This window comes from Cynocephalus volans, chromosome X (assembly GCF_027409185.1).
Source record: "Cynocephalus volans isolate mCynVol1 chromosome X, mCynVol1.pri, whole genome shotgun sequence".
NCBI lineage: Eukaryota > Metazoa > Chordata > Mammalia > Dermoptera > Cynocephalidae > Cynocephalus > Cynocephalus volans.
In genome coordinates, this window is record NC_084478.1 from 43,278,699 (window position 1) to 43,294,982 (window position 16,284).

The 16,284-nt window shown below is 33.6% G+C and overlaps 1 protein-coding gene across 2 annotated transcripts in view; it reads right to left on the reverse strand.

The window, feature by feature from the left end:
- DMD (dystrophin) overlaps positions 1-16,284 on the reverse strand; it is a 2,107,999-nt gene that overhangs the window by 1,310,294 nt on the left and 781,421 nt on the right. For both annotated transcript variants that reach the window (XM_063083086.1, XM_063083084.1), the window contains exons 28-29: positions 13,396-13,530; positions 10,546-10,695 (exon numbers count right to left, since the gene is read on the reverse strand). In XM_063083086.1, the coding sequence (XP_062939156.1) occupies positions 10,546-10,695; positions 13,396-13,530 (285 nt within the window). The remainder of the gene's footprint in view (positions 1-10,545; positions 10,696-13,395; positions 13,531-16,284) is intronic.

A 16,284-nucleotide genomic window follows, 5' to 3' on the forward strand; every position in this document is an offset into this window, starting at 1 on the left:
GCCAGATGCGGCTGTGCCAGAATTGTAAGCCAAATAAACCTCTTTTCCTTATAAATTACCCAGTCTCAGGTATTTCTATTATAGCAACACAAAACGAACTAAAACAAGGTCTAAAAGGGGACTTAGTGTTATTGACGTTAAAATAACCTGATTAATACAGAAAAATGAGGTGGTTTCTGTACCTCTCATTGCCTGCCAGATGACATTTATATCTGCTGAGACCACGTTCAGATTTGCTAAGAGAGAGACTGGTAAAGAAAGAGAGGAGCCAAAGTTCATTTTAAGGTTTTAGGTCTGAGAAATCTAAGGAATGAATTGCCATTAACAAGGATGAAGAAAACTGTGTTGGGTAGCTTTGATAGGAGCTCAAATCTGAGTATGTTAAGTTTGAGTAGCCTATTATATACCCAAGCAGAAATATATGTAAAATTTGAGGGTGGATATTGGTCTGGAGTTTAGGGCAGAGGTCTGTGCCAGAGATAATATTTCTAGAATCATTAGCATGTAAATGATATTTAAAGACAAGACTCTGTATAAAATATCAAAAAGAGTGGTATAGAAAGGACAGAGAACATGAAGATTACAAATTGTTTTATAAACAACCGGATCCAGTTTGCCAGTAATATTTTTTGAACTTTTTCTTACATATTTATGAGTGAGGTTGGCATGAGATTTTCCTTCCTGTACCATTTTTATCAGATTTTTGATTCTCTAACCTTAGAAATTTCAACCTAATATACTCCCTTATGCATTCTATTCCCTGGAAGAGGTTGTTGAAAGTTGAAATTACCTACTCCTAGAAAGGTTTGTGTTCAAATTTGTGTTCAAATTTAACTGTAAAATAATCTCAGTCTCCTGTATTCTTTGTGGGAAGATTTTCTTAACTGTGATTAAATTTCTAGCTCTCTTCAGGTTTTCTGTATCATCTTTTATCTATTTTGTTGTGATATGTTTGTAGAAGTTTATCCACTTCATTTAAAACTTCAAATTTATTTTTGTAAAAAAAAAGAAAAAAAGTTTTAGCATTTTTCTGTTACCTTTTAAAAACAGTGAATCTGAAGTTATTATGATAACATTAATATACTTAAGATAGTATTTTTTGTGGCTTCTCTCCTTTTTCGTGATCTACCTTGCTAGAAGTTCGTTTATTAGTCTAATTAAAACACAAACATGGGCAATTTAGATTTATTGATTGCATGTTGTTTTTATTTCCTTTATTTCTGCTCTTAAATTTGCTCTATCCATTCACTTTGCATGCACTTATTCTATTTATCCCTATATTGGGATGGGCTGTTAACTCATTAATTTTCAGTCCTTTTTTTTTTAAAGCATTCAAAGAAGCCCATGAACATTTTAACTATCCATTTTGACTTTATATTTGACCCATGAATGATTTACTTTGGTTATGTATTTGTTATTTACTCTAACTTGTTAGTAATTTTTAAAAGTATTTGAGAATACCAAATACGTGAAATGTGTTGAGGCTTCTATGTACTTGAGACAAATGTAACAGCATGATTTGGTATTTCTCTATATTATTAACAATGAACCGTCACTATCTTTATTAACTTTTGTCTGGTGTGTTGAAAGAAAGAGGCACTGAAATCTCCTGCCATGATGATGTAGTTATGTATTTCTTCTTGTTATTCTGTTAATTTTTGCTTTATGTATTTTAAAGTTATTTTACCAGGGACATACAAGTTTTAGAATTGTTATGTTTTGCTCTACTTCATCTTTAATAATGACACAGACCTTAATGTCTACTTTATTGAATAGAAATTAGGTGCCCAAGCTTTATATTGATTAATCCTTCATAAAAAATTCTGTTTCCATCCTTCCACTTTCAATATGTTTTCTTGTTTTATGCATCACTTCAAATTATACTACAAAGCTAATGTAACCAAAACAGAATGGTACTGGTGTACAAATAGACACTCAGACCAGTGGAATAGAATTGAGAACCCAGAAATCACTCCTCACACTTACAGCCATCTGATATTGGGAAAAGGCAACAAAAACCTATATTAGGGAAAAGACTGCCTCTTCAACAAGTGGTGCTGGGAAAACTGGATATCCATATGCAGAAGAATGAAACTAGATATGCACCTCTCACCATACAGAAAAATCATCTCAAAATGGATTAAAAACTTAAGTATAAGACCTGAAACTGTAACATTACTAAGGGAAAATATAGGTGAAACACTTCAGCAACTCGATCTGGGCACAGACTTTATGAACATGAGTCTGAAAGCATAACAGTAAAAGAAAAAATAAACAAATGGGACTATATCAAACTAAAAAGCATCTGCACAGCAAAGGAAACAATCAACAGAGTGAAAAGGCAACCTACAGAGTGGGAGAAAATTTTTGCTAACTATGCATGTGACAAGGGATTAATATCCATAATATATAAGGAACTCAAGCAATTATATAGTAAAAAACAAATAACCCAATTAAAAAAATGGGCAAAGGAGCTGAATAGACATTTTTCAAAGAAAGACATACAAATGGCCAACAGGTACATGAAAAAAATGCTCAACATCAATAGTCATCAGGGAAATGCAAAGTAAAACTACATTACAATCAAAAAGATGGTGAATAACAAATGGGGGGGCATAGAGAGAAGGGAACACTCCTTCACTGTCTATGGGACTGTAAATTAGTGCAACCACTATGGAAAACAGTATGGAGGTTTATCAAACAGCTACAGATAGATCTTCCATTTGATCCAGCAATCCCATTTCTGGGTATATACCCAGAGGAATGGAAATCATCATGTCGAAGGAACACCTGCACTGCCATGTTCATCGCAGCTCTGTTCTCAATAGCAAAGATATAGAACCAACTTAAATGTCCATCGATGGATGATTGGATAAGGAAACTGTGGTATATATACAGCATGGAATACTACTCTGTCGTAAAAAACAACAACAACAACGAAAATGAAATATTCCCATTTGCAACAACATGGATGAGCCTGGAGAAACTTATGTTGAGTGAAATAAGCACAGCACAGAGGGATAAATAATGCATGTACTCACTCATAAGTGGGAGCTAAGAGAGAAAGAATGAAGGAAAGAAAGACCAAAGTAGTGCATTGGACTTGCAGAGGGAGAGAACACACCTTTGGATACAAAGAGGAGTGGGGGAGAAAGGGGATCGGAAAAGGAGGTTGGGAATAATTGGGTGGGGGACATGGGGTACAAATGCAATTTGTAGTAATGGGTAGGCTGCCAGTATGAATCCGGCCCTTACATCATGGGCATAAGGGGTGACAATCAACTTTGTTTCTCATGAATAGTCACAAATCAATAATTTTTTTTTGAATTTTGATGTTTTAATCTAGTTTGAACATCTCTACCTTTATGGAATGAATTTACTGAGTAAATAGTACTGTGACTAGTAATGTATTTTTTCACCATTTTTCTGTTTTATGTTCATATAACATTTGTTTTCTCCCTTTCTTGTGTTATCGTGTATTGATTGAGAATTTTTTCTTCTATTATTTTAACTTTTACTTTAATTACTTTCACTTCTGCTTCTGTGATTTTGACTATTTTAGATTCACTGTATAAGTGGTATCATGTAGTATTTATCCTTCCGTGTCTTGATTATTTCACTTAGTATAATGTCTTCCAGGTTTACCTATGTTATTGGAAATGGCAGAATTTCCTTCATTTTTTACATCTGAATAATATTTCATTATATGTATATGCTACATTTTCTTTTTCTGTTTATTTATCAATGGGCATTTAGGTTGTCTCCATAACTTCGCTATTGTGAATGATGCCACGTTATTTGAATTTGGCACCACATTCTGTAAACTATCCCTTTATTTTGTAAATCATTTTTCTCAACTGTCTAACATGCATTAAATATACTCATTTACTCATTTGTGTTTTAATTTATAGAGTGATATTTTTTAATTTTAGTTGTTCTACTTTTATTTTTTCAAATCTTTGTTAACTTTTACAGTGTTGTATTCCTTATTTTAAATTTTAAGTGGCTGGCTGGTAAGCTCAGTTGGTTATAGCAAGACCTTGTAACACCAAGGTCAGGGGTTCAGATCCCTGTACTGACCAGCCAAAAAATATATAATAATCATTTATTTACTTAATATTTTAACTACTTATTTTATGCTGTACATCTGGCAATTCTAATATCAAAAATTCTAGGGGAGATGGTGTAAATTCACCCCATGTTGTGTATGCTGACGTCACTTCATAATGGCTTATTTTCTTGTGTTTGTATGTGGTGTTTTTTTAATGTGAATTTAAATTTCATGGAGTTTAGATTGTGAGGATACTAAAGGCATTTTTCTTTGGAAAGGATTTGCATTTGCTTCTGACTAGTGCTAGGGTGCTTATTAACCTGGAGCTATTTTAATGTAATCTCTTGTTTGTGTAGTCCTTGACCCTTAGTGGTAGTACACACTCAAGAGATCCGCAACAAGAATAGGCCCACAGTTACAAATTTTCAGGTGAGATTATTATAATTACTCTTACTACTACTTTTCATTCACAGTGAGAAGAGAGACAGACACATTTCTATGTTGATACCCTCTGCAGACAGATAAAATTCCCCTGCCCATGAATTTACTAATGATATTACCTAACTTTGTGTAGAATCTCTGTTCACCTGTCCCATTTGCTTAAGCCTGAGGCTCAGATCTTTTTCCTACCAAATGGCTTAATTCACCTAAAATGTGGGTTCCTAGTATTAGCTTTTGGCTCCAGGGCAGTACTAGGGGCAGTGCTCATAGTTACATTACCTGTATGGCTTCAGTTTTATTCAGGATTTTTGGCCTGGCCTTTAAAGATTTACTCATGTTTCCCTGCAAGTGAGAATATATTTAAAAGAGTGTCTGTCGGGCACTTCTCAGCATCTTGGTGTTTTTCAGAGGGCATTTTGGAAGACTTAGTTTGCCTCACCCTTGGAAATGAAAGTCAGCCTCATCTCAACATCTGTGAAGCAAGCTAATCAAATCTATTGCATCAAACTAATGTGGGGATTAAGTTTGATATTATTCATAATTCCTTAGCAAAAGGACTGACATAAAACTGTGCTCAAAAACTGTATTACTATTAACATTACTGGAGATTGATATTTTAAAAAACAAACATTGACAAAATAATAAAGCATATTATTTTATTAGACAAATGGCTTTCCAATAAAATTAGACCTCATGACTGATATAATGTCACTTATTTTCCTGGATTACTTTACAGTGTTCCTTTAATCAATATTTGTCAATTCTAGTCTGTCTATGCTAAGGCAGATATGATACTGAATGAACATTTCAAATTCATAATTACCCAGAACAATTAATAGGTTCCTCTAGCTGCCAATCAAGAGGTTGCTATTAAAGCAGAATAAACCAGTTTAGGTTTGACATTTTCTATTTTACTTTGCTATTTAACGTCAGGTGAAACAACTCACAGCTTTGAATGAGACAAATGGGGGCATTAATAATCTATAACAAAGATGAAATATCACTAATAAAGAGAACTGGTAAAGGCTTTGGAATTCTAAATGTGTACTTTAATATTTAAGACTCTAAAACATTTTCTTTCAATTTGTCAGTGTTAATACTTTTAAGCTCATGTTGTAAACTTTTTCTAAAAATTGGGAAACTAGTTAACTGCAATACTCACTTCTCAGCAGGCAGCTTTTACTTTTTGTTTCCCATTTATTTATTTTTTTAAATTGGTTATGAATATTCATGAGACACAAAGCTGATTGTCACCCCTCATGCCCAAGATATAAAGGCCAGATCCGTACTGGCAGCGTGCCCATTACCACAAATTGTGTTTGTACCCCATATCCCCCACTCAATTATTCCCAACCTCCCTCACCCTCCCTCTTTCCCTCCAACTCCACTTTGTATCCAAAGGTACGTTCTCTCCCTCTGCAAGTCCAACACACCACTGTGGTCTTTCCTTCCTTCTTTCTTTCTTAGCTCCCACTTATGAGTGAGTACATGCATTATTTATCCCTCTGTGCTTTGCTTATTTCACTCAACATATTTCTCCAGGCTCATCCATGTTGTTGCAAATGGGAGTATTTCATTTTTTTTTGTTTGTTTTTTAAGGCAGAGTAGTATTCCATGGTGTATATACACCACATTTTCCTTATCCAATCATCCATCGATGGACATTTAGGTTAGTTCCATGCCTTGGCTATTGTGAACAGAGCTGCGATAAAAATGGGAGTGCAGGTATCCCTTCCATATGACTTTTAACATAAGCAAAGAATCACAGAGATTGGAGGTAATGTGGTTGAATGATCATGTGGCCAGTGCCTAAGTGCAAAAAACTTGGGTCTAAATGCTCCATAGCTTCTTCCTAGTTTTTTGATGTTTGATACCCTTTTCATTTCTATAAAATGGGGATATAAAAGATCCTATATCATAAGGTTATTGTGAGAACTAAATGAGAAAATACATATTCGACAATTATAGCAGTAAATTAGTCTTTGCAACTATTATAATATTACTACTATTATTATGTATTTTGTAGTATTATTAAAATATCTTCTGCAGCTTGGTTACTCTGGTGGAGAATAAAGCTATTATAAATAGTTGTAAAAATGATATGATTTGGTCTGATGTTTGAAGCCATTTCTTGGTTTGCTAACCATCTTTCAAATTATTACCGTGAGTAGAAAATATAGTGCCTTATAATTATGAAGAGTGAAAGAGACTGAAAGATGCCTTTTAAAGTGATGGAAATAATTTATTACTTATCTGAATGCAAACTCACACTCTGAAATTAGGAATGGGATCTAGCATATCTCTTTTAAATATTCATAGGCAATAAAAACTCTGGCTGTTTGATTGATTTAACAGGCAATTGAATGTTACCTTAGCTTTGCATAATTGCAGCTATAAGAAACATTACATAGGCAATAAAAAAAAAACACAAACCTCTGACACAGGCATTTAATTGAGAAGAAAATGGGTAAAGGCTCATCTTCAAATGAAAGGCACTTTGTATATTATTTGAAAAACTGTTTTTCTTTAGCCAACCAAAATAAAAATCAAGAAAATTACAGCTTAAAACAAATTCTGAATTCATGATTATAAAACATTAATGTACAACATGGATTTTTTTGGAACATAAAAAAATCAATTCAAAAACATTGCTACTGTAATCATTTTATTTCCCCAGACCCTCAATAATTTATCCCAAGGCTCCATCTACACTGCATCAAAACAACAGTCTTTTCAACTAGTTGTTGGGAACTTCCAAAGGAATGATTTAGCTACAAATTACTAGGTGTTTCTCTATTTCTCTGTTACGTAAGTGGTTTGGAATTAATCAAAGTTCCCAAATTATACCCTAAGAAATAGGAAAGCCCTGTTACTACCCATCATTTTAAGCCAACAACATAACTTTAAAGTCACACCAGCTCATTAAAGACTACAGCAACAGAATTTGAGAAGTATATTATCTCTAACATGATGTGGTTTTCAAGAAAGTCTGAAAGCACCAAATGCACTTTATTTTCATTGCCTAATAACTCTCAGATTATTATTGTCTAAATATCTAATATAAGCATAACCAAGACTGATTATATCAGGTTTATTTATTGTCATTATAGCATTCTGCTTAATTGATTATTGAAATAGAACTGAAGAGCTTCTTCCAATTTTAAGACTTATAGAATGATAAAAATCCTTTTGTTCTATCTTATGCATTTTACTTAATTAATGGAGGCATGCATGTTTCATTATTTTTCATATTGGAATATGTGTATTTTTTGCTTATCTCTGCCCTTGGTGGGATATACACACATATATGTGTGTACACACACACACACACACACACACACACACACACACACACACACACACACACTTTTTTTGAGGGTAGGCATTCTAGCATATGTTCTAGTAAAAATAAAAATGCTGATGATTTATTGAACATGTACTATGTTTCTGGCACCATAGTAAGCACTTTCAACATACTATTTTATATTTTGCTTACAGGAACCCTATGAAGCAGGATCTCTTATCACAGATGAGGAAATAGCAGCTTGAAAACGTTACCCAAGGTCACATACCCAGTGAATTGTAGGGGGATTTGCCAGTTATCAATTTATTGCCTTTCATCATTGTCTTAATATACTGGAACTTTTTTCTCTCTATCAGCTGGAATGATGTTAAGTTTTATCAGCAGAGGGCGCTAGAGTGACAATGGGGAAGATAAAGGATTCTCTGTTCCAGTGTGCTTTTACTTCTTTCTCACTTCTGTGGCTCTGGGTTGGCCTGTGGGTTGCCCAGCAGAGCTCATCTCATCCCTCGCCCCCTCGAAGAGTTCTAGCAGCACCCTCTAAGGGTAGTATCTGATAAATTCTATGGGTACCCCTCAGGCAAGTTAAGCATGGGTGGCAAATCTATAGGCATTTTCCAGGAGCCCCACCTGGTTTTCCCAAGTTCAACAGTACCTACTGCAGGTAGCTTCCCAGTGAGTCCAATGGGAACACCAGCCAACTTCCAGCAAATTCAATAGCATCCTCCACAGGCTACTTCTCTGCGAATTTTGTCAGCATTCCATCCCAATATTCCCCTCACAGTAGCTTCAGCCCAGTGACTGTGAACTAGCTCTGAGTATGGCCAACCAAGCAGATTTCTTTGCCATCTTATGGGCTGTAGACGTTCTTTTCAAAAAGGTTTGAATCCAGCCTTGGGTAGAGCTCTTCCCTTTCCAAGTCAGTTCCTCCCTTTGGTACGATCTTTCAGCCCTAGGGCATTCTTTACAGTTCTTTCGCATTCTGTTTTAAAAATTAATTCCTAATAAATTGTTAATACTTCTCTTTATCAAATCTTTCCTGTTCAAGTGACCATGTAGTTTCTATGCCCTATCTGGACCCTATCTAATACAAACAGTTATTCCAGCTCAAGTTTTTCTTACTCAAAATTCCATGCTTTGTTTAACACCTTAGTCCAGAATATAGCAGAGGTGTTCGATCAAGGTTTGTTGTTGAGTTGAATTATTATTTATGTTGGGGGAAGTATCAGGTTTCACACCAAAGGCCTTTTGAAATATAAGGCAATAAGTAGTTTTGTGTTTATAAAGAATTGCAAGATAATTACATAAATAGGGTTGATGCCAAGATCAGGTTAGAGAGTAGTCCATTCCTAACGACAAAACAAATCAACACCTAACAATGTTGAAGATTAAAAGCTGGGCCTTTTCACAACTTAATGAAGGTTAGTCTAAAATGTGACTTGATTTTTTGCTTGATCTACAATCTCTTACCTGCCATCAATATTCAAATATAAATAAAGCAAATTCTAATTCTATGTCAAAATCCAAATTTAAATGACCTTCAATTCAGTTGCCACCTAGGAATATCTGCTTTGACTCACATCCAATAACAGTGCAAGAATGGTAAATGGTCAAGAGACTGTTTGGAATCCCCCTTTACTAATCTCCAATCCCTTATTCTGACATGAAGAAATATGGAAAAACTGCTCACCAAATATAGTGGCAGGATTAAAGACTGGAGGTGGTTGCTGGCATATTCACATGGATCTGCCCCACCCTCACCTACTTCTCTTCAGAATCGGAGAGAGGAGGTTGTCCTACTCAGGAGTTTTCTTCCAACTCATCAGCATATAAACCATCTCCCCCACCTAAATATCAAAAGGTTTCCTGCATACTCCCCTAGTTACCACTCCCTTAGCCTCTTTTGTTCCCTTTCCACCTTATATGGTTATTTGTTTTTATGTACTGCACACACTAGGAAATCAATAAATGCTTGCTAAACAGGGATTTTTTCTTACCTCTTACCAACTGTAGAACAGTGTCTCACATGTAGTAGAGGCACTCAGTAAATGGAAATGAAACTAAACTTCATTATGAAATAGGTTTTTTTTTTGACAAACAGTCCATCAAATATCCCATTCTTGATTTAGAAGACAGTATGTAAAACACTGTTTGACTAGGAGAAATATGTTATTTTGTTTTATTGTTGATTTGAAAAATCATGCCACTTGTAAATTCAGAAATATGAAAATTTCTCATTATATATAAATAATAACTTTTGTATATTATTTGGGAAGAATCAACAATATTCACGGTACTGATGGAATTACATATATTATTAGCAGATAACATGTGACCATAAAAAATGTGTGTGGGGTGGAGAGAGAGGGGGAGAAAAAGAAAGGGAGGGAGGAAGAGAAAAAGAGGATACCCACACATATTGGTTAATCTTGGCTAAGGAAAAGAACTCTGTGGTTAGATAAAATCTGACTTTCAATACTAGGTTAACTATTTATTAGTTTCTGGTCCTGAATATGTTACTGTTATTGGCATGTTTCCGTTTCCTGTTAAAAATCCTACTTAGCAATATTTTTGTAAGATCGAATGATATAACACACATGTAAAAAAATTAGCCAGTGTCTGGCATTGAACAGTCTCTAAAACCTGGAAGCTGAGCTAATATTTAAAGTATTCCTCATTTTATCAGACAGGGTTGTATTTGCTATACATTTATGCAAATTAGATTAAAGAGATTTTTCACTTAGCATCATACCTCTTCATGTAGTTCCCTCCAACGAGAATTAAATGTCTCAAGTTCCTCATTGATCAATTCATCCATAACTCCACCATCTGTTAGGGTCTGTGCCAATATGCGAATCTGATTCGGGTTATCCTCTGAATGTTGCATCAAATTTTCAAGTGACTGAAACACATTTGCAATAATTACTACTTTCCTTCTTTTTTTAAATACATTGAATTAACACAAAATGCTTAGTATCTTCTGATTTACATATAATTAAGTCATGAGCAATTGAAAGCAAGATTTAATTGGAATAGTAAAACACGAAGGAGCATTGATGTTTCGAAAAAACAACATTGCTCTATGTGAATCTTCATAGGTTTGTGGTAACATTGTGTACTGAGCACTGAAAAAATGATTTGCAGCTGTCTTCCTCCTTGATGTTTCCTACTCTAAAACCAGGAAAGGTAAAAGACTCCATTTTTCAACTTCTGTTATAGCTAGTGGTGTCAAGGTGACATGATTCTGAAAATATATGTAGGTAGAAATTCATGAGCAGAGTTTTCCTTTCCAAATGATAATGATAATGATGATGATGATGATGATGATAATGATGATGATGATGATGATAATAATAATAATAATAATAATAAATGAAGAGTCTCTCAAGAAGAAATCCCTTTGCCCTTCATAATTTTTTATGCATACACAGTCTGGAGATAAACCTGCCATCTTTGGACTGGGAGGTCTTTCATGCTCAGGAAGTGTGAGGAGAAAGAAAAAGAGCCTGGGTGCCTCATCATATGTTTGAACGATAATCATTCCTGGGTAACCTCCCTCCAGTCTTCTTTTTGTGGTGAGAACAGATTATTTTATGAGCTTAAGCCATTGTCTGATTTTCTATTATTTACAGCCCCACGATCCCTAACTGATATACTGCTCAAAATTGACAACGTTGCCTGGCTAGATGATACAGGGAAAAGGAATCTCAGTGTCAGGTTTAGGTATGTTAGAAAACAAGTGATTCAATATCGTCTTACTGGATCTCAAACATGTCTACAAAATAAGTAATGGGCATCATATGCTAACCAATTCACTCAATGCTCTAGTGTTTCCTTTGTTTCAAAGGAATGAAAATGTCCCAAAACATATTTGTATTTTTTTATATATCTACCATTTCTCAAATTTTGAGACCCTTAATATGTTTTCATGTTAAATTTTGAGGAACTCAAAACATAGTGTATTCCTAAATGAGTTTGTACAATAAATATGACTATGAAATATTCAAAAGGCCATCACAGTTTTAGTAGAAATTGTTATTATTAATAGCTTTCCTTGTACTTGTAAATTTTATCACTTCTAGCAAATCTTAACTTTCCAAATATATATTCTAATGGATATATTTATTTTCTTTATAAGTCCTAATAAAGTACATAGGTTGCTCATTCAAGAAAAAAGTGGACTAAAAGCAACAAAGCAAAATTAAAGATTCAATTATACAAATCTTGAGTTGCAAGAAAACTTAGCTACGTAGTTTTTCTACCATTGCCGAACAAGGGTTAAGCCCTTTTCTACTCAAAATGTCTTCCTGAATGAACAGTAGCAATATTGCCAAGGAATCAATTTAACTTAAAATTATCAATAGAAATAGGAAGCTTTTGTCTCCCTTCCCTTTTCTAAATACTCTGTTACTGCCTCAAGTCTTCTTGCCTTCTTCATTATTTTTTCTGAACATGCCCTAGCTTTCAGTACATTGCTTAAAATGTGGTATCAAGAAATTAACATTGTCCTCCATGTACAACCTGATCATTTCATAAGATAAATGCATCATCATACCCTTGTTCTGTCCACTGTCCTTTTACTAATGTGCTATAAGTTTGCTTTATATTTCTGGAAGATGCATCAGATTCTTGATTCACAAAGAGTGTTCAGTCAATGAATGTCCTGAATAGGACAGGACCAAAATTATAGTCCACTTGAGACCTCCCTCATTGTTTTTTGATACCTCTTCAGGTTTTACAATTTTCTTATGAAAAAAGGAAGTTGGATAAAATGATCTGTAGGTTTCTGCTCTGATGTTCTTGGATTCCAATTCTATTCTGTCTGAAGAAACATTTCACATTTTCTTCACATCTTGTATAATTTACACTTTTTATTTTGCAGATTTACAGAGGGGCTATACTACATACAGATCTGCATATACTACACTGCTAAAACTACATATTCATTACATATAAATGACAAGCCAAAAGTACAATAAAATGCATCAAGCATAAATAATTAAATGTCAAAAGTTAATATAATTAAAGCTTATTATACATGCAGACTCCTTTAAAATTTACTTACTAAAAGCCTCCAGAATAAAATTTGAAAATGTACTAAAATTTTATGAACATTTGAAAGATACATTTCTAACGTCAAAGCATATCCATTTAATACCTCGAAACATTATGTAAGGTGTCAATTTGCGATTTCAAATAATTTTAAGGTATGTTCCAACTTAGTAAATGTACCTGTTAAACTGAAGTAATATTTCATATCATCATTCTGTTATGCTCTACTCCAAAGGAGCAAAATTGTGCATTAGATTTAAGTAGGTAAAGTGTCTACATAGAATTTAGTGATATAACAAAAGGTTCTCTTTGTAAAAAGCTTATTTAAACCCTCTTTAAAACCTTGAGACCAGGAAGGTTCTTAGAGGGATCAAAAGATTTATCCAAAGTGCCAGTGCTGAGTGATGCATAGTAAATACACTCTCCTGCATGTAGGATTCTTCGTCCATATTTTAAATTATTGTTTTCTTGAATTTATTTTCTATTTGGTACTTGACCTTTTTCAATACTGCATATAAATTGCCATCATTTAGATTAATTCACAACTTACATCTAGCACCTCTGAGATTTCCTCAGCTCCACCAGGAACATTTTCAGTGGTTTTAAGTTTGAATTCTACTTCATTTAGCCACTTGTTTGCCTTCTCCAAGTATGACAATAACTCATGCCAACATGCCCACACTTCCTAAGAAAGAAATATATATCATATATTAAAAATCTGATAGAAAAGTGAATGTGAGACTGGTATTCCACTTTTAAAACTTCTGAAAATATAACATATATTATTTTGTAGCTTTTACAGTAGATAATTTAAAATGCCACTAGTCATTTTGATCAGCTAATACCTCTGTAATTACAAATCACTAAGAAAACATTTTATTTCACAAATAAATTCAAGATCCAGTGATTTGCTTTTTTAAATAAAAAATTTCAACAACATTACAGTCTGGGAAATAGAAAAATAAAAACATATGTAAAAATGTACATATAAAACTAACTTCCTCATACATCAACTATTACCACTTTTTAATGACCTCCTGTAAACTTTATCATATGTAAATAATTTGATGGTTAAAATTGAAATATGGATTTAACTATAGCTTTCTTTTCACTCAACATTATATCATACAAATTTTCTATATTGCTAAAAAGACACATTTTTAAATAAAGCTCTAAGGCTTCATTTATGTGGCTATATATTTGTCTCCTTAACAGTAGACATTTATTATATAGTTACACTGTTTCTAGTTTTGTTTGCTATTCTAAATTTGTGGTGAACATTATCATGAATAGGGATTCTTTTTACATATTCCCTATTACTTCTTTAAGGTATATTATCAGAAATACGACTACTAACTATTTCAAGGATATGGTTATTTTCAAATTATCTTTGATATATACTGTGAAACTGACTCATAAACATAAGTACTTTTATATAAAATAACAAAAATTTAAGATCACTATAAGAAAACAAAAAGATCTTTCTGACTGGGGGATGAGGAAGGATATCTTCAATAGGACATTTTGTAAAAAATTAAGTATGAGAAGAGATGAATACATTTGGCGACACTAAAAGCAAAACCTTCCATTCATCAAAAGATACCATAAAGAAATTGAAAAAAAAACAGCCTCAAACTTGAAGAAAACAATTGCAACATTTGTAGTAGGTAATAAGAATATAAAAAAATGCCAACAAGTCAATTAAAAGATGAACAGATAACCCTATAGAAAAATTAAGGAAAGGTCCGAACCAGCATTTCAAAGAAAAAGAAATATGGGCATACAATAAACATCAATAAACATATGAAGATACGTTTAATCTCATTAATAAACAAGGGAATATATATCAAAATTACAATGAAATACCATGTTTAGTGACATAAATGAGAAGTTTGACAATTCCATGTATAAGAGAAGATATGCACCAACAAAAATTTGTCTTTGTTACAAGAGAGTGTATAAATTGCAAGGACACATTGGAAAACAAAGACACATATTTTGGAAAATAATTTGTCATTCTCGGTGAGATGAACATTCACATACCTGACAACCCAACAACTCACTTTTCAGTATATGAGGTTACTTCAAAAAGTTAATGGAATAATTTGTATTAGCTTTTAATTCTATTTTTCCATGAACTTTTTGAAGTACCCACATATATCTTCAGAGAAACTGTTTTGCATAAGCAACAAAGACAGTTAAAAAGAATGATCATTTCAGCACTTTCTGTAATATTTTTTTAAAAAGGAAGCATCCTTTATGTCCACTGGAAGAAGAATGAACAAATATGCCACCTTAAAAGAGGGAACAGAAGTAAAAATGAACAAATTAATCAAGCAACAATATTTATGAATCTCAGACACAAATATGTTGGATGGAAAGAGCAATTCCTAGAAAACCATATATTATAGGTTACCATTTTTTTGTAATGCTCAAAACAAGCAAAACTGAGCAATATATTGTTTTTGCATTCATATCTGTGTGATAAAGTATTTTTAAGCAAAGGAACAATTAAGGTGAGTTTCTAGGTTGTGATCATATCTGCTGGGGGAAAGGCCAGAAGATGCAATAGAGGATAAGAATATAGAAAAGGCCATTTTCTATTAGCTTTAGAATTGTAAATATTGGGCAAGCCTATAAGTAGTGCATTCACCACCACATGCTACCTCCCCCACCGCCCCCAAATTACTAGCAAAAGCAAAGCCTAGAGAGGAAGCTTTATTTTAGGAGAAAGTAAAACATCTATCAGGTTTCTCATATTTCTCATTTGTTTATATCCCTTACAGATGATGAAGGATATTCCATATCTATCTGATGGAAAGTATCAGTCTAACCTGGCTTGCAAGACTACCAACCTTCTATACTTGCTTGGCATTTTACGTACAGTTGATTACAAAGAAAGTGATATTAAGTATTTTGCTTTAAAAGGTGATAGAAATCTTAAATCTGGGTCATTTCCAGCTCCTGCTGGATTACAGGCTGTCTTCCTTCTGGGCAAAGATCCCAGTAGGAAAATATAAGTATTTCTTTAAATACCTTAGAGCTTTGAAGATAAGGAGATGTGATTGGTAATGTCTTATTAACTTTGGTGCAAACTGAGGTAATGAACTACCTTGCTGATTTAACCATCAGGATGGATAGCCTCTTCCATCTTTAATGCAACTGAAGGACACAGCTGGAGCGGCTGACTGTACCAGCTTTACAGGTCACCTTTGTAAAATAAAATACAGTCTTGAAGCCTGAATCGGAGCTAAAAGCCACTTAGAATAACTGTTAGGCTTAACAGTTTGGAACTTAAAATTACTCTGAAATAACAGAATTCAAAGTGGCTTTGAAGGAGAGAACAAAAGAAAAAGTAAATCTCTGTTCAAAATGGTTAGATGGAGCTAATGTAGTAAACCATCACACCCTGTTTCAGTCATATTGAGAGGCTGGATAA